Source organism: Oncorhynchus mykiss, chromosome 5, assembly GCF_013265735.2.
Source record: "Oncorhynchus mykiss isolate Arlee chromosome 5, USDA_OmykA_1.1, whole genome shotgun sequence".
NCBI lineage: Eukaryota > Metazoa > Chordata > Actinopteri > Salmoniformes > Salmonidae > Oncorhynchus > Oncorhynchus mykiss.
The window spans coordinates 49,995,962-50,017,820 of NC_048569.1; the positions used below are offsets into that span (position 1 = coordinate 49,995,962).

General features: G+C 42.5%; 1 protein-coding gene across 1 annotated transcript in view; it reads left to right on the forward strand.

Moving 5' to 3' along the window:
• Positions 1–21,859, forward strand: part of LOC110523996 (potassium/sodium hyperpolarization-activated cyclic nucleotide-gated channel 1-like) — a 183,742-nt gene that overhangs the window by 106,445 nt on the left and 55,438 nt on the right. Inside the window, exon 5 of the mRNA XM_021603242.2 lies at positions 12,162–12,308. Coding sequence (XP_021458917.2) covers positions 12,162–12,308 — 147 coding nt within the window. The remainder of the gene's footprint in view (positions 1–12,161; positions 12,309–21,859) is intronic.

Consider the following 21,859-nt stretch of genomic DNA (forward strand, 5'->3'; position numbering starts at 1 on the left):
TCTCCGGACTGTTTGGTCCTGTGTTTGGGCTGGTCTATTCTCTGCGCCCTGTATGTTGGCGTGACCGTTTGTTTGACGGAGAATAAATTCAGGATATACAGAACCCTGCTCTCTGCGCCTGATTCCAAACCACCACTCCTAGTGTCCCGTGACACAGTCAGTAATTGTGGTCGGTAGTTGTGTGGTCCAGTAGTTTTGTGGTTGGGGTCAGTAGTTGTGGTCACGCTCCTCTCCCTTGTCAAAATTCTTCCCTCCGCTGCCACATGTGATCCTCTCTGTCTGTGACTATCCATAGCAACGTCTCCATTTGGGCTTCTCAATAATTAGACAGAGAGCTCTTAGCTGCTGTTATTTACCTACTTTCTTTCACTCTAAACTCTGACAAACAGCTGTACGTTTTTATTGGTAGAAGATATTTCTGTTCTGTGCTTTGAAAAGCAGAGAAGTAGAGGATGATTTAATAACCTCTTAGAGGTTAGAGGTTACCCCCCTACTTTTTTCAATTTCCGCCTGAAGACATACCAAAATCTAACTGCCTGTAGCTCTGGCCCAGAAGCAAGGATATGCATATTCTTGGTAACATTTGAAAGAAAACACTCTGAAGTTTGTGTAAATGTGAATTGAATGTAAGAGAATTTAACATAAAAGATCTGGTTTAGATAATACAATGAAAAAAGCCATACATTTTTTTTCTTTTTATTGTTGTATCATCATCTTTAACTAACATTAGGCTATAATTAGCAATACAAATGGCTCTGATACGAATAATATTACTACACAGATCATACACATAATGTTAGCTAACAAGCCAGCCAGCTAGAGTTAGCTAGATAGCTAACAGTACGTTTTAACTTGAAATGAAATTGACTTTCTGACAAAATTTGAAATATGTAATATCTGAAGATGTAGCTAGCTAGACTATCTTACCTGTATACGTAAATGGAAGCTTCTCTCTCTCTGTGACGGATGCCACGGTTGCCCTTAGTTTGAAGCTATAATCCGGACACAAGTGTTTTATTCTCTTTTGCGTTAGAAAGGATTACCTACACATACTGATCAGCTCATGTTAAAGACAGAAGCATGTTACATGGCAGACCAATCTGAATTAATCTGTCAGCATGTCCAGCCTAGCCATGATCTCAGCCAATCATGGCTAGCAGGAAGGTTTAACAATTTTATCCTTATTTTTTAAGATGGCATATAAGTTTGTAATTTTAAGACACAATGAAATTCACGTGTTCCAAAAGGCATTAATGGCGCTGGAGGAGATGACTGACGTTTTACAATCCCCTAACCAATCATGCTATTGTGTTTGTTTTTTTGTGTTATTTGTAACTTATTTTGCACATAATGTTTATGCCACCATGTCTTATGACTAAAAAGAGCTTCTAGATATCAGGACAGCGATTACTCACCCTGTACTGGAGGAATACTTTTTCTTTAAAAGGTCGGACGGGAAGGATTTACTTCAGATGCCTGGCAAGGCCCACGTCCTCATCATTCGCAGAAGAAAGAGAAGGAGATGTTGGGGGCGAACGTCTGTGTGCCTTGTAGGGACCCGACGGCGAGCGTGTAATCTCCCTTTACTATTTGTCCTATTAGCCAACGTACAATCAATGGAAAATAAAATAGATGAACTAGGATCACATATATCCTACCAACGGGACATTCAAAACTGTAATATTGTATGTTTCATCAAGTCATGGCTGAACGACGACATGAATAACATACAGCTGGCGGGTTTTAATCATTTTCGGCAGGATAGAACAGCGGCCTCTGGTAAGACAAGGGGTGGAGATCTATGTATATTTGCAAACAACAGCTTCTGCACGAAATCTAAGGACGTCTCAAAGTTTTGCTCACCTGAGGTAGAGTATCTCATGATAAGCTGTAGACCAGACTATTTACCGAGAGAGATTTAATCTATATTCTTCGTAGCTGTCTATTTACCACCACAAACTGATGCTGGCACTAAGACAACACTCAATGAGCTGTATACGGCCATAAGCAAACAGGAAAACGCTGATCCAGAGGCGGCGCTCCTAGTGGCTGGGGACTTTAATGCAGGGATACTTAAATCTGTTTAACCTAAATTTTACCTTAATTTCTAGCAGCATGATAAATGTGCAACCAGAGGGGGAAAAAACTCTAGACCACCTTTACTCCACACACAGAGACATGTACAAAGCTCTCCCTCACCCTCCATTTCGCAAATCTGACCATAATTCTCTCCTCCTGATTCCTGCTTACAAGCAAAAACTAAAGCAGGAACCACCAGTGACTAGGTCAATAAGAAAGTGGTCAGTTGAAGCAGATGCTAAGGTACAGGCTGTGTTGCTAGAACGGACTGGAATATGTTTTGAGATACATCCGATGTCATTGAGGAGTACACTACACTGGCTTAATCAACAAGTGCATCGATGATGTCATCCCCACAGTGACCGTGCGTACATGCCTCAACCGGAGGCCATGGATTACAGGCAACATCCGCACTGAATGGTAGAGCTGCCGCTTTCAAGGAGTGGGTCTCTAACACAGAAGTTTATAAGAAATCCCGCTACGCCCTCCGACAAACCATTAAACAGGCAAATATCAATGCAGGACTAAGATTGAATCATACTACACCGGCTTCGATGTTCATCGGTTGTTGCAGGGCTTGCAAACTACAAAGGGAAGCACAGCTGCGAGCTGCACAGTGACACAAGCGTACCAGATGAGCTAAATTACTTCTGTGCTCGCTTCGAGGCAAGTAACACTGAGACATGCATGAGAGCATGAGCTGTTCTGGACGAATTGGTGATCACGCTCTCCATAGCCAATGTAAGACCTTTAAACAGGTCAATATTCACATGGCTGCGGGGCCAGACGAATTACCAGGATGTGTACTCTGAGCATGCGTTGACCAACTGGCAAGTGGCTTCACTGACTTTTCAACCTGTCTGAGTATTTAATACCAACATGTTTCAAGCAGACCACCATAGTCCCTGTGCCCAAGAACACAAAGGTAACCTGCCTAAATGACTACCGACCTGTAGCACACATCTGTAGCCATGAAGTGCTTTGAAAGGCTGGTCATGGCTCACATCAACACCATTATCTTAGAAACCCTAGACCCACTCTAATTTTCATACCACCCCAACAGAATCACTGATGATGCAATTTCTACTGCACTCAACACTGCCCTTTCTCATCTGGACAAAAGGAACACTTAATGGATCCTGGACTTCCTGATGGGCTACCTTAGTTGGTAAGGGTAGGTAACAACACATCCACCACACTGATCCTCAACACGGGTGTTTCTCAGGGGTTCATGCTCAGTCCCCTCCTGATTTTTTTTTTTTACTCCCTGTTCGCTAATGACTGCATGGCCAGGCATGACTCCAACACCATCATCAAGTTTGCCGATGACACAACAGTGGTAGGCCTGATAACCGACAATGATGAGACAGCCTCTCTGGCCGTGTGGGGCCTGGACAACAAGCTCTCCCTCAACGTGATCAAGACAAAGGAGATGATTGTGGACTACAGGAAAAGGAGGACCGCGCACGCCCCCATTCTCATCAACAGGGCTGAAGTGGAGCAGATTGAGAACTTCAGGTTCCTTGGTGTCCACATAACCAACAAACTATTATGGTCCAAACACACCAAGACAGTCGTGAAGAGGGCACAACAAAACCTATTCCCTCTCAGGAGACTGAAAACTTTGGCATGGGTCCTCAGATCCTCAAAAGGTTCTACAGCTGCACCATCTAGAGCATCCTGCCATCACTGCCTTGTATGGCAAGTGTTCGGCCTCCGACCGCAAGGCACTACAGAGGGTAGTATGTACGGCCCAGCACATCACTGGGGCCAAGCTTCCTGCCATCCAGGACCTGTATACCAGGCGGTATCAGAGGAAGGCCCTAAAAATTGTCAAAGACTCCAGCCACCCTAGTTATAGACTGTTCTCTCTGCTACTGCTTGGCAAGCGGTAGCGGAGCACAAAGTCTAGGTCCAAAAGGCTTCTTAATAACTTCTACCCCCAAGCCAAAAGACTCCTGAACAGCTAATAAAAGGGCTACCCATACCCCTATTTTACACTGTTGCTACTCTCTGTTTGTTATCTATGCATAGTCACTTTAACTCTATCTACATGGAGGTAGGGAACTGATCTGTCTTCCCAATATAAAGGATCAAAACTGTCGGAGGAATAAAAATAGCATAAATAGTAAAGTATGCCAGTTTCATTTGAGGTCCAGTATCTTGACAACTGTGCCATACAGATTGCAAAAAGAATTAGGCAAATATTTTTGATGTCCCGATTCCATGGTACATGGTGTATAAACGACGCAAGATTCAAGACTTTGTGCTTTTCAGCTAAAATTATTATATAGAATTCTTGCCACCAACAATATGTTGAATATTTGGGGCATAAAATCATTGAAACTCTGCATATTTTGTTGTGAGAATACAGAATCAATAGACCATTTATTTTGGTATTGCCCTCAGGTAGCCTCCTTCTGGTCTCAGGTTCAGGAATGGCTGAAAATGCATAACATTGATTGAAAATTGACCCTAGAAATAGTACTAGGAGATCTGGAGAGACCGGGTCAGTCAATTACTAATATACTAATACTCTTAGTAAAAGTATTTATCTTCAACTCGCAATCTGTCAATTCTATTCGATTAGATAAATTGAAATTGTATGTTAAACATCAGGGCATAGTTGAAAGATATATGTTGCATAGAAATCCAAAGAGGGTGGCCAGCAGAGATAGGTGGAATGGGCTGTGGGAAGCTGAGGGTTGGGATGTGGAATTGTAGACAAGTGGGAGTGGAGTTAGAATGATGGTCAAATTTCTAAATAAATAAAGTCAAAATAAAACATACTTTTTATTATGTTTGAACGACACTGAGGGGCAGTGTTTTTACAGCTAATGCCGGTTTGCCTGTGGCTGATGCCGTGCAGGTGTTTGTACACATGCATATACACACACTCATTCAAATACACACATACACGGACACACTCATATGTAAATAGTGCCAGACATGCACTCAAACGTATACAGTTGACCTTGCTGTTATGATTTTAGTTATCCTTGATGTCCTTTGTTTTTTTTGCATTATTTTCTGTTTTCTTTTGTCTTTTTCTTTTTTCTCATGAGTTCATTTTCTTGGTTGTTGGTGCATTGTGGGGGTTCTTGGGAGTGTGGAATGGAATTCATTTTCTTGTTTATTATTTTATTATTCAATTTTTTTAATTATTGGGGAGGCGACTGTGGGAGGGGTCTGGATTGATTGAAGGACAGCTATGGGAACTGTGGGGGGATCTTGGAGGTTTTGTGTCCCCGTGTCCCCGAGAGATTTGAGCAGGGTGTTGACCCTGGATGCTTCTGTGTGTTGCTCTGAATGGGAGTCTGTTGAATGACTTATGTGGTATCGTTGCAGAGCGGCTTCACTGCAAGTGAAACCTCCTCCATGTTTGAATGTAGGAAAGGTGTTATTTTCTTTGAAAGCTTCATTTTGTTTTATGTAAACATAGATATGGTGTGCTTTACCAAAAAACTCTAATTTGGTCTCATCTGTCTACAGGATATTCTCCCAGAAGGATTTTGTCACGTTCAGGTGTGTTTTGGAAAATTGCAGTCGTGTTTCTTATGTCTTTCCTTCAGCAGTGGGGTCCTCTTGGGTCTCCTACAATATAACCCCTTTTCATTGATTTGGCGATGGATAGTGCAAGTTGAAATTGTCGTACCTCGTGTCTGAAGGTCAGCTTGAATCTGTGTGGCAGTTGACCGAAGTGCTTCCTCCACCATTCGAACAATCTAAACATCTCAGCGTTGGTTTGGAGTTAATAGCGGTTAAAGAGGAGATTTTTTATTTTACCATTGTAGTCTATGGCCCTTTTTTTCCCATTGAAATACATTGGTATCCATGGCAATAGCTCAATTTCAGCTGCACAAGGATGCAACATTAGAAAGCTGTTAGCTGACATTATCTAGCTGCTTCTCGTCACTAAACTATGACAAACAGCTGTTATTGGTTGAATAATTGTGTTCCGATTCCAGATTTTAATAGCAGAGAAGTAGACCAAGATGTCACCCTCTAAGTTTGTGTGAGTATTCATAGCAACAGCTCCGTTTGGGTTTCTCAATGATGACACATTAGCTAGTTTTTTTTGTCACTCTAAACTCCTGTGACTTTTTATTGGTAGAATATATTTTTGTTATAATGTCAGATTTGAATAGCAGAGAAGTAGAGGAAGATTTCATATGCTCTAATTCTTTATCAGACTTGTTGGGGGAGTGGTAAAAATGGCAGTTGTCTGGAAAAAATGGGGATAAATGTGTTAATGCGGTTACTAAAATCCTGTAGGTGTATCATTAGATCCGTAGCGATATTTTTGTTCTGCGAACAGACTTGAATATCAGAGAAGAATACAAAGATGTTCTACATTCTTACTTTTTGTGTAACTTGTTGGGGAAGTGGTCAAAAGTTCAGTTGTTTATAAAAAGTTAGTGAAAAGGTTGATATGGTTACTTAAACAGTTGTGACGTTTGATCTGTACCAGATCATTTTGTTATTATTTCAGATTTGTAGAGGAAGATTTCATATGCTCTAACTTTTTGTACAAGTTGATTTCAAAGTGGTCAAAGTAGCTGATGTGTCAAAGTTACATTGTTTACAGTGAATGTTGGTAGTTATGATGTCACAATGGGGAGCTTTAGAATGTTGAAAAAAAAGTCCCATTAAAGTGAATGAAGATGGGCAAAAAGTTTAATAGTTTAAAAAGTATGCAAGAAACCTAATCCAGATCAGTCTACATATTATAAAGCTTTAACGGGGTAAGAGGAGTAACATGCGTCAGAAGAAGAAGAAAAAATAAGAAGTATGCGTCGTAAGTCCCACATAATAAAAAGTCAGAAGTATGTCAAAGATTTAAGTGGGGGCTTTTACTTTGCGATCCCCACAATGATATAACTACATAAGACACAGTAAGAAACGGTAACTGAAGAGCTCCACAAGGGGGCAGAGCAGAGCTATGCTAAACAGGCCAAATTAATACAGAAGCCATGGTCATGATAAGGCCAGGGCAGCTTCAAAGGATACAACACAAGTGAATACTTATCTCACACTATTAGCATTGTTTTAGCTAATAGAAGGATATAGCTAGTTACATAAGCACAATTGAGTATGACACCATAAAGGTTATATAATTAGTACCTCACTTGTCCATGGTTATAAGGAAATACACAGAGAATACATTACGCTCCATGCATAGCTATAAACGGTGTGCTACAGTAGAAATGTCATAACATGGTATACAGAAACTGTTATGATGATGTAATAAGGCACTAACTTTAATAGGAACGCACGCACGTCCGAAGTAAGTATTAGTAAGGAAAACAACAATGAAGGCAATGTTGGCGCCAGACGGAAAATATGCCATGGGGGAAAAAAGGTTTGGGCAGGCTCTGTTCTGACTGGAGATGAGCAAATGTCTGACAACTTGACCAGGGGAAACACTCCTTTGGCTCTCATCGAAGAAAGAAGTTTGTCCGGCTCATCTAGCTTATCCTCGCCTACATTAGCATTGCATGCCTTAAATGTAAATTTTCGGCAACCGTGAAATGGGCTACTTCTATGTGAATTGATGAAGAGGTGGAACGTATCTCATTTCAAACTGTTGATGGAAAACAAAACTGTTGTTTCAAAATAATTTTAAATTGAGATGTTGAAATATAGCCTATAGATAATTAGCATGCAGCGTGCCTTGGTTTGAGGGCAGCACGGGTTATCTGTCCTGTTGCGTATCAATACAATTTTGGAACACTTAGCGCATAAAAAAACTAATGCTGAGGTGATCATTAGAGATATTTGGAACTCAAGTGTGAAACAGTTAAAACAGGTTTTAACAGTATTCCTACTGTAGAGATTGACTCTAGATTGAATGTTGTGACAGCTGAATGACTCCATTAGGGCACAGCACCCTGCAGAGAGACTGGCTCCAGATCATATTTAGTGACCCCATATCCTACCATATGACAACAACCACAGTCAAGACACACTCTGAATTATGCATGGCATGTCTTTAGTACATTAATTAAATTGCTTAATGTTCTCATTTGTGAACCATTTCAGGAAACTAGGCGTATGTCGCAATTCACTACTTCACAAGAGAGCCATTTGAACGTTTATTTTTTTATTTTTAATCAAAACATGTTTTTTTTGGGCAGAAATGCCTTCTGGAACATGTGAACTTTCATGTACCTTAATAACAAAATTATTTTCCATCTGTAAATACGAATACAATTGTTAATTACGAGCCTTGTTGGTAAACTACAGAAAAAGGGAGCAACCTTACCACTAGCCATGATTAGCTAAGATAATGAGTGGGCTGGACATGCCAAGTTCAGAGTTCAGATTGGTCTCCCAAATAGAAGGCTTTTGTCTATTTGAGCTCAGTCTGTTTTGGTAATCCTGTCGAACACTGATTTTTTAAAATGTAGCTGCATAAGTGTTGATCTCCACTTTTTGGAGGATCGAGATTTGAAATCAGTGGAATTAGAGTATGATAACTAAAGAGATGGCTGAAACACCTGTTTCCATAATACGTCTTCAAACTAAGGGCATTTGTGGCATGGATCCGTGACAGAGAGAGGAGTCTATCAAGCATGATGATGTATACTGTATGGATAAGATAGTCTAGTTAGCTACATTTTCAGATATTACACGTTTCAAACAGAAAGTGATTTAATTTTAAGCTGAAGTGTACTGTTAGATAGCTAGTTAACATTAGCTGGCTGGCTCCCTAGCTAATGCTACGTGTATAACGTTGTTATTCATCGTTGTTTAATGTTAGCTGGCTGGCTCGTGGTGTGTGTGCCATCACGTTGCAAAATGCATAATGAAATTGTTGCCAGCTGAGCTGGTTAGGCTATTTTCATTTTATCCAGAGGTAAACAAATCATCGGCCAGAGCGTCCAGTATGTGCTCTGAACGCTCAGAGAACGAAACGAGATGGGTAGGGCTAAATCTCAAGAGGGTGCGAACGATGCTGAATGGGTGTAGATGAAGAAGAGCTCTCTTACCGAAACACTAAAATGCAATTTTTTCAAAATTGAGTTTACAAGTTCATCAACTTTCAAAGCATAATTACTTTCCCATTGTTCCTCAAATGCATTGTATGATATACAATTTTGTAGCTCTCAGTCTCTACTTTCGGGTTTCAGAAGTTTTTAGAAGATGGGAAGGGACTCTGCTGTCCTAGCTTCAGGGGGAATTTTATTCCACCATTGGGGTGCCAGGACAGAGAAGAGCTTGGACTGGGCTGAGCAACAGCTCCCGTAGGGGTGGGAGGGCCAAGAGACTGGAGCTGGCAGAATGGAGTGCTCTGCTTGGGGTGTAGGGTTAGAGCATAGCCTTAAGGTAGGGAAAGGGGCAGTTCCACTTAGTGTTCCATAGGTAAGCAACATGGTCTTGTAGTGGATGCGGACTTAGACTGGACGAAAGAGGAGTGTGCAGAGGAGCGGGATGACATGAGAGAACTTGGGAAGGTTGAAAACCAGGCTGGCTGCAGCATTCCTGATAAGTTGCAGAGGATTAGTGGCACAAGCGGGGAGCCCAGCCAATAGCGAGTTGCAGTAGTTCAGACGGGAGAGTTGAAGTGCCTGGATTAGGACCTCCGCCTCTTCCTGTGTGAGGTAGTGTTACTCGGATGTTGAAGGGCAAGAACCTGCAGGACCGAGTCACTGCTTTGATGTTTGCAGAGAATGACATGGTGTTGTCCAGGGTCATGCCAAGGTTCTTTACACTCTGGGTGGGTGACACTGAAGAGTAGTCAACCATGATAGAGAGGTCTTTGAGCGGGCAGGCTTTCCCCTGGAGGAAGAACAGCTTGGTGGGCCGACAAGTTGAGATATCTGCCAGGCACACAGAGATGCGTGTCACCACCTGGGTGTCAGAAGGGGGGAAGGAGAAAAGTAGTTGAGTGTCATCCGCATAGCAATGATAGTAGAGACCATTTGAGGATATGACGGAGCCGAGTGACTTTATGTATAGAGAGAAGAGGAGAGGGCCTAGAACCGAGCCCTTGGGGACACCAGTAGTGAGAGTATGTGGCGCAGAGACAGATCCTCTCCACATCACCTGGTAGGAGCAGCCTGCCAGTAGGATGCAATCCAGGAGTGTGCAGAGCCTGAGACGCCCAGCCCGGAGAGGGTGGAGAGGAGAATCTGATGGTTCACAGTGTTGAAGGCAGCAGATAGATCAAGGAGGATGAGAACAGAAGGAGAGAGTCAACTTTGGCAGTGGGGAGAGCCTCTGTGAACCATCTTGAAGCCTGACTGTTTAGGGTCAAGAAGATCGTTCTGAGTGAGATAATGAGTAAGTTGATCAGACAGCACACTCAAGTGTGTTGGAAAGAAAATAAAGATGAGTACATGTCTGTAGTTTTTGATGTCAGATAAGTCAAGTGTTGGTTTCTTGAGAAGGGGAGCGACTCGGACCATTTTGAAGTCAGTGGGGATGCAGCCAGTGATCATGGATGAGTTGATGAGGGAAGTGAGGAATGGGAGAAGGTCTGTTGAGATGGTCTGGAGAAAGGAGGAGGGAATGGGGTCGAGCGGGTAGGTTGTCAGTCGGCCAGACCTCACTAGTTGCAGGATTTCACCTGGAGAGAGGGGAGAAAGAGGTTAAGGCATAGGGTAGTTATTTGTGAGTGAGACCTGTGAACTCAATAGGCTGAGTGATTGAGTAGTGGATGTCATCAACCTTCTTTTCAAAGTGGTTGACAAAGTCATCTGCAGAGGGGGGGGGGGGGGGGTTAAGAGAGGAATGTGTGGGTATGGCGATGTTTCTGCTGTTAGGCCTAGTGCTGCATTACGTCATGGCAGAGTTTGCAAAACAATGGCTACCCAATTGAAACAAATAATCATAACGTATAGTTCTGTCAGGTAAGCCAACTTTGCAGTTAATATTTAATTGAGAAAATGTTTGTGAAAAGTCTATCTACTCTACCCACAATACGGTTATCATTAACAACGCTAACTGGCTATAGACAAACACGCACACCAAACAGACAGACAGCGGCAATATTGCTGGAAATTAATTGGCAGATATTGTGTTACGTCTGTATTTTTAAGCCAATAGTGGCCAACCAGGGGTGGGAAAATGTCAATGTGGCTCTGATTGTATAGTAGCCCGGAGCTTTATGTTTATGAAATGTTGTGGTGAAAAATGTATGTACTTTCAGAATTCAAATCAAATGTATTTATATAGCCCTTGTTACATCAGCTGATATCTCAAAGTGCTGTCAAGAAACCCAGCCTAAAACCCAAAACAGCGAGCAATGCAGGTGTAGAAGCATGGTGGCTAGGAAAAACTCCCTAGAAAGGCCAAAACCTAGGAAGAAACCTAGAGAGGAACCAGGCTATGAGGGGTGGCCAGTCCTCTTCTGGCTGTGCCGGGTGGAGATTATAACAGAACATGGCCAAGATATTCATTCATATGTTCATAAATGACCAGCATGGTCAAATAATAATCACAGTAGTTGTCGAGGGTGCAGCAAGTCAGCACCTCAGGAGTAAATGTCAGTTGGCTTTTCATAGCTGATCATTAGGAGCATCTCTACCGCTCCTGCTGTCTCTAGAGAGTTGAAAACAGCAGGTCTGGGACAGGTAGCATGTCCGGTGAACAGGTGAACAGAATTGATTGGCGAGCTACTCATATGTGGGCTGCGATCTACCTATTGGAGACCCCTGATGTAGTAGATCTCTCTTGTTTACGTGAGATCATGGGTAGCCTATATTTAGAGTGAGGAGAGAGACAATTGTTTAGGCCGGAGTGGAAGCCTCGCTCAGAAGAGCCTCAGGCTGTACTTGTTCTGCCACCTGCCACGTTCATGCGCAATGACCCTGGATACAAGTTGCCACCCCACCGAGTGTGTATGGGGGTGCATGCGAGTGTGTGCACATGCATGTGTGTTGTGTATGTCCTTGTTTCCTTTTACAACATGTTGCCTGTAATGACCGCAAATGTTATTTTACCTCCAATTGCTTTTGATGTAATGTTTTGAAATCCCCACTCATAACATCAAACGACAATCAATGTGACAGCTTTTGTTGTCTGTTATTTCCAGTTCAATTGTTTTTTGACATTATCTCTTCTCTCCATCTTTACAGTACAAACAAGTGGAGCAGTACATGTCATTCCACAAGCTACCTGCAGACATGCGGCAGAAGATCCATGATTACTATGAGCATCGCTATCAAGGCAAGATCTTTGACGAGGACAATATCCTGAGTGAGCTCAACGACCCTCTCAAAGAGGTGAGAATGATGCCTTTGTTGTTTGTTGTATTTGATGTCTGTCCCAAATGGCACACTATTCCCTAAATAGCAAACTACTTTAGGCCACTCTGTTCAAAAATGGTGCACGATATAGGGAATATGGTGTCATTTGGGATGAACTTAAGGCTTTGTGAATGGACATTTGTTACAGTAATTCATTCTGCAACAACAAGGCAATATTTTCTTCATACAATCTCTAAGCATCTCTAATGGAGCAAACATGGAGTGCTGAGTGGTTTTATCTCTAATTCATATATTTAATTAATTTATGGCATATTCATACTTTAGATATCATAACAATGACCAGGTGAATTTTCGTCAATGAATGAATCGTCATTAATATTCGGCTGAAAATATCTCTGTAGAGGGTTTTTTTTAATCTCATGTGCTCTGTAACAAATTTAAAGGACAAACTGCAAAACAATAATCACTACAACTGGTGGAACACAAACTGAACATTAATCAGCGTAACAGATATTTTTATTGGCATAAAGACATTAAGTTGCTCAAGAATGCAATATACAGCTATATATACTGTACATAGAAGTGAGATACATGAAAGTGAGATTATATTTTAATCTGATTAGTGTTTACGCCCATTATCACTAGAACCGCTGGGCCTCGAGGGACCCCCCTTCAAGCTAATGAGCAGTCATTCTGACTGCAACATTCTAATAGTGTAATGAATACATTTATTATGCTATCGCAAAAAGTGTAATTTGGTTAGGTCAGGGTAAACTGACAAGACTTGTTTGATTAGGTGGACTGGTGGATATACAGTGCCTTCAGAAAGTATTCAAAACCCTTTACTTTTCCCACATTTTGTTGTGTTACAGCCTGAATAAAACATTTATTAGAATTAGGAATTTTCTGTCATGGCCTACACAGAATACCCCATAATGTCAAAGGGGAATTATGCTTTTTGAAATGTTTACAAATTATTTAAAAATGAAAAGCTGAAATGTCTTGAGTCAACGTTGTTATGGCAAGCCTAAATAAATTCAGGAGTATGTATTGTCTTAACACTAGAACCACCTGGCCTTTCAGCATATACATTCCTGCTAGAGAACGGTGAGTGGTGTTTTCCAGCTAATTGATTGCATTTTGGAACTGCCTGCTGCTGTGTGCGCATTGCTGCACTTATAATGTTAAGCTAAACATTCTGAAATACACATCAACAACTGTTGTTTTATATAGCTTAATAACAAAAAATATTGGTGGCTGACTAAATACTTTTTTGCCCCACTATGTATACACAAACAAAATCATGGGCATTAATATGGAGGTGGTCCCCCCTTTGCTGCTATAACATCCTCCACTCTTCTGGGATGGCATTCCACTAGATGTTGGTGCACATTGCTGCAGGGACTTGCTTCCATTCAGCCACAAGAGCATTAGTGAGGTTGTGCACCAAACTTTACAATTGGCACTATGTATTGGGGCAGGTAGCGTTCTCAGACTGCCAGACAGTGAAGCATGATTCATCACTCCAGAGAACGCATTTCCACTGCTCCAGAGTCCAATGGTGGCGAGTTTTACACCACTCCAGTCAACGCTTGGCATTGTGTACGGTCATTTTAGGCTTATGTGCGGCTGCTCAGCCATGGAAACCCATTTCATGAATCTCCCGCCAAAAAGTTATTGTGCTGGCGTTGCACCCAGAGGCAGTTTGGAACTCGGTAGTGAGTGTTGCAACTGAGGACAGATGATGTTTACATGCTACATGCTTTACAAGCTACATGCTACAGCCACTTTGAAGCTGAACCGTTTCCATTTCACAATAACAGCACTTACAGTTGACTGGGGCAACTCTAGCAGGGAAGAAATTTGTCGAACTGACTTGTTGGAAAGGTGCCATCCTATGATGGTGCCATGTTGAAAGTCACTGAGCTGGCCATTCTACTGTCAATGTTTGTCTATGGAGACTGCATGGCTTTGTTCTCGATTTTATACACCTGTCAGCAATGGGTGTGGCTGAAATAGCCAAATCCACAAATTTGAAGGGGTGTCCAAATCAAATCAAATGTATTTATATAGCCTTTCGTACATCGACCCACTCAAGTGACGCACCCCTCCTAGGGACGGCATGAAAGAGCACCAGTAAGCCAGTGACTCAGGCCCTGTAATAGGGTTAGAGGCAGACAATCCCAGTGGAAAGAAGGGAACTGGCCAGGCAGAGACAGCAAGGGCGGTTCGTTGCTCCAGAGCCTTTCCGTTCACCTTCACACTCCTGGGGCAGACTACACTCAATCATATGACCCACTGAAGAAATGAGTCTTCAGTAAAGACTTAAAGGTCTACATACCTGTGTATATAGAGTGTACAAGTGTGAAGTGTATCCTAAGTTTACGAAATAACTGTCAAAATGTTGTTCAATCATAGCCTAGGGTAGTTCAGCTGTTAGGGCTGCTGCCTTCAGCGCACTTATATAGATTTGATTCTGTCTCACAGCCTTCTGGCACAAATAAATCCATGCTATTGACTTGATTTATATGGACAGTCCAGGTATATTTTACCACTGATCTTGATAAGAAATGGTACCAGGCAGTTCCAGATAACATAAATATGAAACAAATAAAATAATAACAGTAGGCTACACCAACATTAGTTTCCAGTCATACAAAATGTTGAGTAAATTGCCACAGTAGATTTGCCATGGTAAACTATGAAATACTTTGTATGGAATGCTTGTCAAATAGATACATTGCCCTTACTCTGTTAAAAAAAGTTGTTCTGATGACAATACCAACCAGAGGGCAAACATATTTTTAAAGACTTTGGTTGCAAGCAGGACTAAAGGAAAATGTATACTTGATCCGAAAATGTGGTCGGAGGCTTCGTGTGGCGCAATTGCGGAGCCTCTGGAGGCATGCAGAGGCCAAATCCAGCTCTGTACCACATCGCCTTTGCGCCTCTCGAATTTTGTAACAATGCAGAAGGCTCTGTATAACTCTGCATTGACATGATTGGTTGACGGTAGTTGATGACGGGAGGTCCGGTATAAACACAAACCCCCTCCTTGACAACTTCCTTTCACAACAGCTCTGTGCTACTCTGCGAAGTGCAAGAAGTATGAATGCCCTGACTTCTGCAGAGGCCGTATCACCATAAATACTCTGCCTTTAAGGCAGATAGGAAGAGGTGAACCAAGAGGGCTCACTCTCGCCAAAATCTGTCCAGAATAATCCCAGTGCGTTTCAATGCCAACCCTAAACTTCTATGCACCCCTAAACAGACCTAAACTTATCGTCATAGTATACAGATCTCTGACTAAGGTTAAACCGACGTCATCTTTTAGGGAGATGTAATGAGGTGACCAATAATGGTTACAATTGAAATCAGTTGTGTGGGTGAATTTAACTCATATTGATGGTTTAACGAGACATCAGCTGGCAATAATCTAGTGCCATCGATGGTTGCAATAGGCTCCTTATTTTTCGATCATATTCCAATAGGCTACAATTTGTAGGCTTACCATTAGCCTAGCCATTGTCATATAATGAATGGTGTGAACACCGATAAATGGCTACTATTTGTGTTTCCCTGGCTGAGTTGATTGACAGATGTTGGCCTAGTTCTGTAGAACGATAAACCTTTCTCCAGAGTGGATGCTCATCCCCGTTTTATAGTTAGGCTATGTATAATTTGCAGAGGTGGGTAGAGTGCTGAAAATCTGAACTTAAGTTAAAGTACTTTTACTTAGATTGTGGTTTACTGAAGCAAAAGTAAAATTAGCCATCGGACCACTCAAGTCAGAGTAAAAAAGTTTCCTGTCAGAAAACTACTTAAAATGTAGGTAGCATTAACGTAAGCACATGTAACATATTGATTTGCATTAGTTTACGCATCAAATGTCCCAATGCACAGTTACAGCTCACAGTTATTATATAAAACCGATCAGAATTCCGAAGTCATGTTGGAAAAATATTTATTAGAAGTGCATGTGTCAGCTGGTTGCTATCAATACCTAGCTTACAGCTACATTAAAGTAAACCAACGTTTTGGAAATGCATAACGCCATCTACTGTAACCAGTTATCAAATAATGTTAGCTAAATGCAGTTACTTCGGCTAAATTGGTCATAAAATTTGATCTAAACTTCATCTAGGTCACAACAATATACAAACACAATCTGCTTAAACTAAGAACACACAAACAATTATACGTTTTCATGTCTTTATTGAACACACCGTGTAAACATTCACAGTGCAGGTTGGAAAAAGTATGTGAACTCTTGGATTTAATAACTGGTTGACAATCCTTTGGCAGCAATAATCTCAACCAAACGTTTTCTGTAGTTGCGGATCAGACTTGCACTACGGTCAGGAGGAATTTTGGACAATTCCTCTTTACAAAACTGTTTCAGTTCAGCAATATTCTTGGGATATCTGGTGTGAACTGCTCTCCTGAGGTTATACCACAGCATCTAAATCGGGTTGAGGTCAGGAATCTGACTGGGCCATTCCAGAAGGCGTATTTTCTTCTGTTGAAGCCATTCTGTGTTTTGGGTCATTGTCCTGTTGCATCACCCAACTTCTGTTGAGCTTCAATTGGCGGACAGGTAGCCTAATATTCTCCTGCAAAATGTCTTGATAAACTTGGGAATTCATTTTTCCGTTGATGATAGCAAGCTGTCCAGTCCCTGAGGCAGCAAAGCAGCCCCAATCCACGATTCTCCCTTCACCATACTTTACAGTTGGGATGAGGTTTTGATGTTGGTGTGCTGTGCCTTTTTTTCTCCACACATAGTGTTGTGTGTTCCTTTAAAACAACACAACTGTCATTTCATCTGTCCACTGAATATTTTGCCAGTAGCACTGTGGAACATCCAGGTGCACTTTTGCAAACTTCAGACGTGTAATTTTTTGGGGTACAGCAGTGGCTTCTTCCGTGGTTTCCTCCCATGAACACCATTTTTGTTTACTGTTTTACGTATCGTAGACTTTTCAACATAGATGTTAGCATTTTCCAGAGATTTCTTTAAGTCTTTAGCTGACACTCTCGGATTCTTCTTAACCTCATTGAGCATTCTGCACTGTGCCCTTGCAGTCAACTTTGCAGGACGGCTACTCCTAGGGAGAGTAGCAACAGTAATGAACTTTCTCCATTTATACTGTAGACAATTTGTCTTACCATGGACCGATGAACATCAAGGCTTTTAGAGATACTTTTGTAACCCTTTCCAGCGTTATGCAAGTCAACAATTCTTAATCTTAATCTTCTGAGATCTCTTTGGTTCGATGTATGGCCAGCTAATGTTAGCTATTTAGCCAACTAACTGTTAGCCTAGCCAACCACCACGGTTATGGTCTGCAAGCTAGAGCCCAACTAGAAGGCCATTATCCCTGAGTCGCCTCTTCAATGCTGACGTTGAGACTGGTGTTTTGTACTTGTCCTCTTGCTCACTTGTGCACCGGGGCCTCCCACTCCTCTTTCTATTCTGTTTAGAGCAAGTTTGAGCTGTTCTGTGAAGGGAGTAGTACACAGCATTGTACGAGATCTTCAGTTTCTTGCTCAAATGGAATATCCTTCATTTCTCAGAACAAGAATAAACTGACGCGTTTCAGAAGAAAGGTTTTTATTTCTAGCCATTTTGAGCCTGTAATCAAACCCACAAATGCTGATGCTCCAGACACTCAAGTAGTCTAAAGGAGGACAGTTTTATTGCTTCTTTAAGCAGAACAAACATTTTCAGCTGTGCTAACCTAATTGCAAAAGGGTTTTCTAATGATCAATTAGCCTTTTAAAACAATAAACTTGAATTAGTGTAACGATCGTCATTGGAATGAGACCAAAGCGCAGCGTGGAAATTGTTCATATTTAATGTTCACAAAAAAAACTCAAACAAAATGACAAACGGAGAAAACGAAAGCGTAGAGTTCTGTCAGGGAAACAACCTAAACAGAAAACAATCACCCACAAAACACAGGTGGGAAATTGGCTGCCTAAGTATGATTCTCAATCAGAGACAACGAACGACACCTGCTTCTGATTGAGAACCATACTCGGACAAAAATGTAGAAAATATAACCTAGAAAAAAGAACATAGACAACCCACCCCAAAGATGCGGACTCCAGCTGCAAAACCTGAACCTATAGGGGAGGGTCTGGGTGGGCGTCGGTCCACGGTGGCGGCTCTGGCACGGGACGTGGACCCCACTACATCATAGTCTTTGCCAGCTCGGACTGGGGACCCTTGCAGCGGGTCCCAAATAGATGGGAGATTCCGGCAGCACCGGACAGGCGGGAGCTCAGGACAGACAGGCGGACATGGATAGAGGAGACGGAGAGACAGCCTGGTGCGTGGGGCTGCCACAAGACCCACCAGGCTGGGGAGACCTACAGGAGGCCTGGTGCTTGGAGGAGGCACCGGATGGACCGGGCTGTGGGGGAGCATTGGAGCCCTGGTACGCAGCCTTGGCACCACTCCTCCCGGCTGGATAACCATTTTAGCCCGGACCATCCAGGTGCAGGCACAGGTTGAACCGGGCTGTGGGTGAGTACTAAAGATCTGGTGCATACCACTCGCACCTCTCCCTTAGGCTCAATACCCACATTCGCCCGGCACGGGCGGAGCGCAGGCATAGAACGCACTGCACCCTCTCATTGCCTCGGAGATTCAGCACCCAGAGCCGGCGCAGGATACCCTGGGGCGAAACGGCGTCCCGGACACCAAACACGCTGGGCTGGCACAACATGCCCTGGCTGGATACCCACTCTCGCTTGGCACTTGCGGGGGGCTGGCCTATAGCCCACCGGGCTATGAGCGCGTACAGGCAACACAGTGTGCTTGACCGCATAACACGGTGTCTGACCAGTACTGCGCTTCTTCCGGTAAGCACGAGGAGTGGGCTCAGGTCTCCAACCTGACTCTGCCACACTCCCCATGTGCCCCCCCAAAATATTTTTTGTGGGCTGCCTTTCGTGCCTTGCTGCCTCCTCGTATCGCCGCCGCTCAGCTTTCGTTGCCTCCAGCTCTGTCTAGGGGCGGCGATATTCCCCAGCCTGTGCCCAGGGTCCTTTTCCGTCCAAAATCCCCTCCCATGTCCATGAGTCCAGAGATTTCTGCTGCCCGATACCACTCTGCTTGGTCCTTGGTTGGTGGGTGATTCTGTAACGATCGTCGTTGGAATGAGACCAAAGCGCAGCGTGGAAATTGTTCATATTTAATGTTCACAAAAAATACTCAAACAAAATGACAAACATAGAAAACGAAAGCGCAGAGTTCTGTCAGGAAAACAACCTAAACAGAAAACAATCACCCACAAAACACAGGTGGGAAATTGAATACCTAAGTATGATTCGCAATCAGAGACAACGAACGACACCTGCCTCTGATTGAGAACTATACTAGGCCAAACACACACAGAAAATATAACCTAGAAAAAAGAACATAGACAACCCACCCCAGCTCACGCACTGACCAAGTTTTAAGTTCCTCGGCATACACATCACCGACAAACTGAATTGGTCCACTCACACAGACAGCATTGTGAAGAAGGCGCAGCAGCGCCTCTTCAACCTCAGGAGGCTGAAGAAATTCGGCTTGTCACCAAAAGCACTCACAAACTTCTACAGATGCACAATCGAGAGCATCCTGGGGGGCTGTATCACCGCCTGGTACGGCAACTGCTCCGCCCTCAACCGTAAGGCTCTCCAGAGGGTAGTGAGGTCTGCACAACGCATCACCGGGGGCAAACTACCTGCCCTCAAGGACACCTACACCACCCGATGTCACAGGAAGGCCATAAAGATCATCAAGGACATCAACCACCCGAGCCACTGCCTGTTCACCCCGCTATCATCCAGAAGGCGAGGTCAGTACAGGTGCATCAAAGCTGGGACCGAGAGACTGAAAAACAGCTTCTATCTCAAGGCCATCAGACTGTTAAACAGCCACCACTAACATTGAGTGGCTGCTGCCAACACACTGACACTGACTCAACTCCAGCCACTTTAATAATGGGAATTGATGGGAAATGATGTAAATATATCACTAGCCACTTTAAACAATGCTACCTTATATAATGTTACTTACCCTACATTATTCATCTCATATGCATACGTATATACTGTACTCTATATCATCGACTGTATCCTTATGTAATACATGTATCACTAGCCACTTTAACTATGCCACTTTGTTTACATACTCATCTCATATGTATATACTGTACTCGATACCATCTACTGTATCTTGCCTATGCTGCTCTGTACCATCACTCATTCATATATCCTTATGTACATATTCTTTATCCCCTAGTTAGATTACTTGTTGGTTATTACTGCATTGTCGGAACTAGAAGCACAAGCATTTCGCTACACTCGCATTAACATCTGCTAACCATGTGTATGTGACAAATAAAATTTGATTTGCTTTGATTTGATTTGACCAACCTAAAACAAAGACATAAAAATAAACTAAGGTCAGAAGGTGACAAATAGCTAACACAATGTATCATTGGAACACTGGAGTGATGGTTGCTGATAATGGGCCTCTGTACTCCTATGTAGATATTCTATAAATATGCCGTTTCCAACTTTCCAGGAGTCATTTACAACATGAACAATGTCTACACTGTATTTCTGATCAATTTGATGTTATTTTAATGAACTTATTTTTTTTTTCTTTCAAAATCAAGGAATTTTCTAGGTGACCCCAAACTTTTGAACGGTAGTGTATCTAAATTTTATTTTCTATACATTTGCAAACATTTCTACAAACATGTTTTCACTTTGTCATTGAGGGGTATTGTTTGTACATCTAGTTAACCCATTTTGAATTCAGGCTGTAACACAACAAGTTGTGGAATAAGTCAAGGGGTATGAATACTTTCTGAAGGCACTCTCTAAGCCTGTCTGCACCATCTTGCAGATGTCCTCCAGCACGGTTAGTCTCAAATGAAGACTGACATTAAACAAAGTCTGTAGGCTGTACAGTTTAAATTAGTCGTATTCAAAGTTGACTTAATATCTATCAATGTGCTCAATTTCATAAAAAGGTAAATGGTAGTCAAGATATTTGTTACAGTTTTCTTCTGTCGAAGGAGAGGAGGACCAAAATGCAGCGTGGTTATTCATAAACATCTTTAATAAAGATGAAAATACGAACAATATACAAAAACAAGAACCGTGAAAACCAGCCCTATTTTTTTTTAATAAAAAATAATTTATTACCTTCAATACCATTCATTCTTTACAACTCATAATTTTCATACATACTCCAACAATGGTATTTTAATTTAACTAAACAAAAACCTCAAACAAAACCTCAGGGGAGCATCTTCCCTCCCCGTCACCCTACAAACTACCTTTCCCTATCTCCCCGTCCCTAATCTATCCCCTTACAAATCTAAATGACACCCAGCCCTAAACCCCCCTTCCACCTCTCCCGAGCAGCATGCTGCCCCCACTTCCTCTCCTCCCTCTTCATCCTCCTCTTCATCCTCCCCCTCAAATCTCCTTCCACCCTCCTCACTATCCATTCCACCCCCCAATCTCTCCCTGACTTCACCATGTTCTGCCTGTCT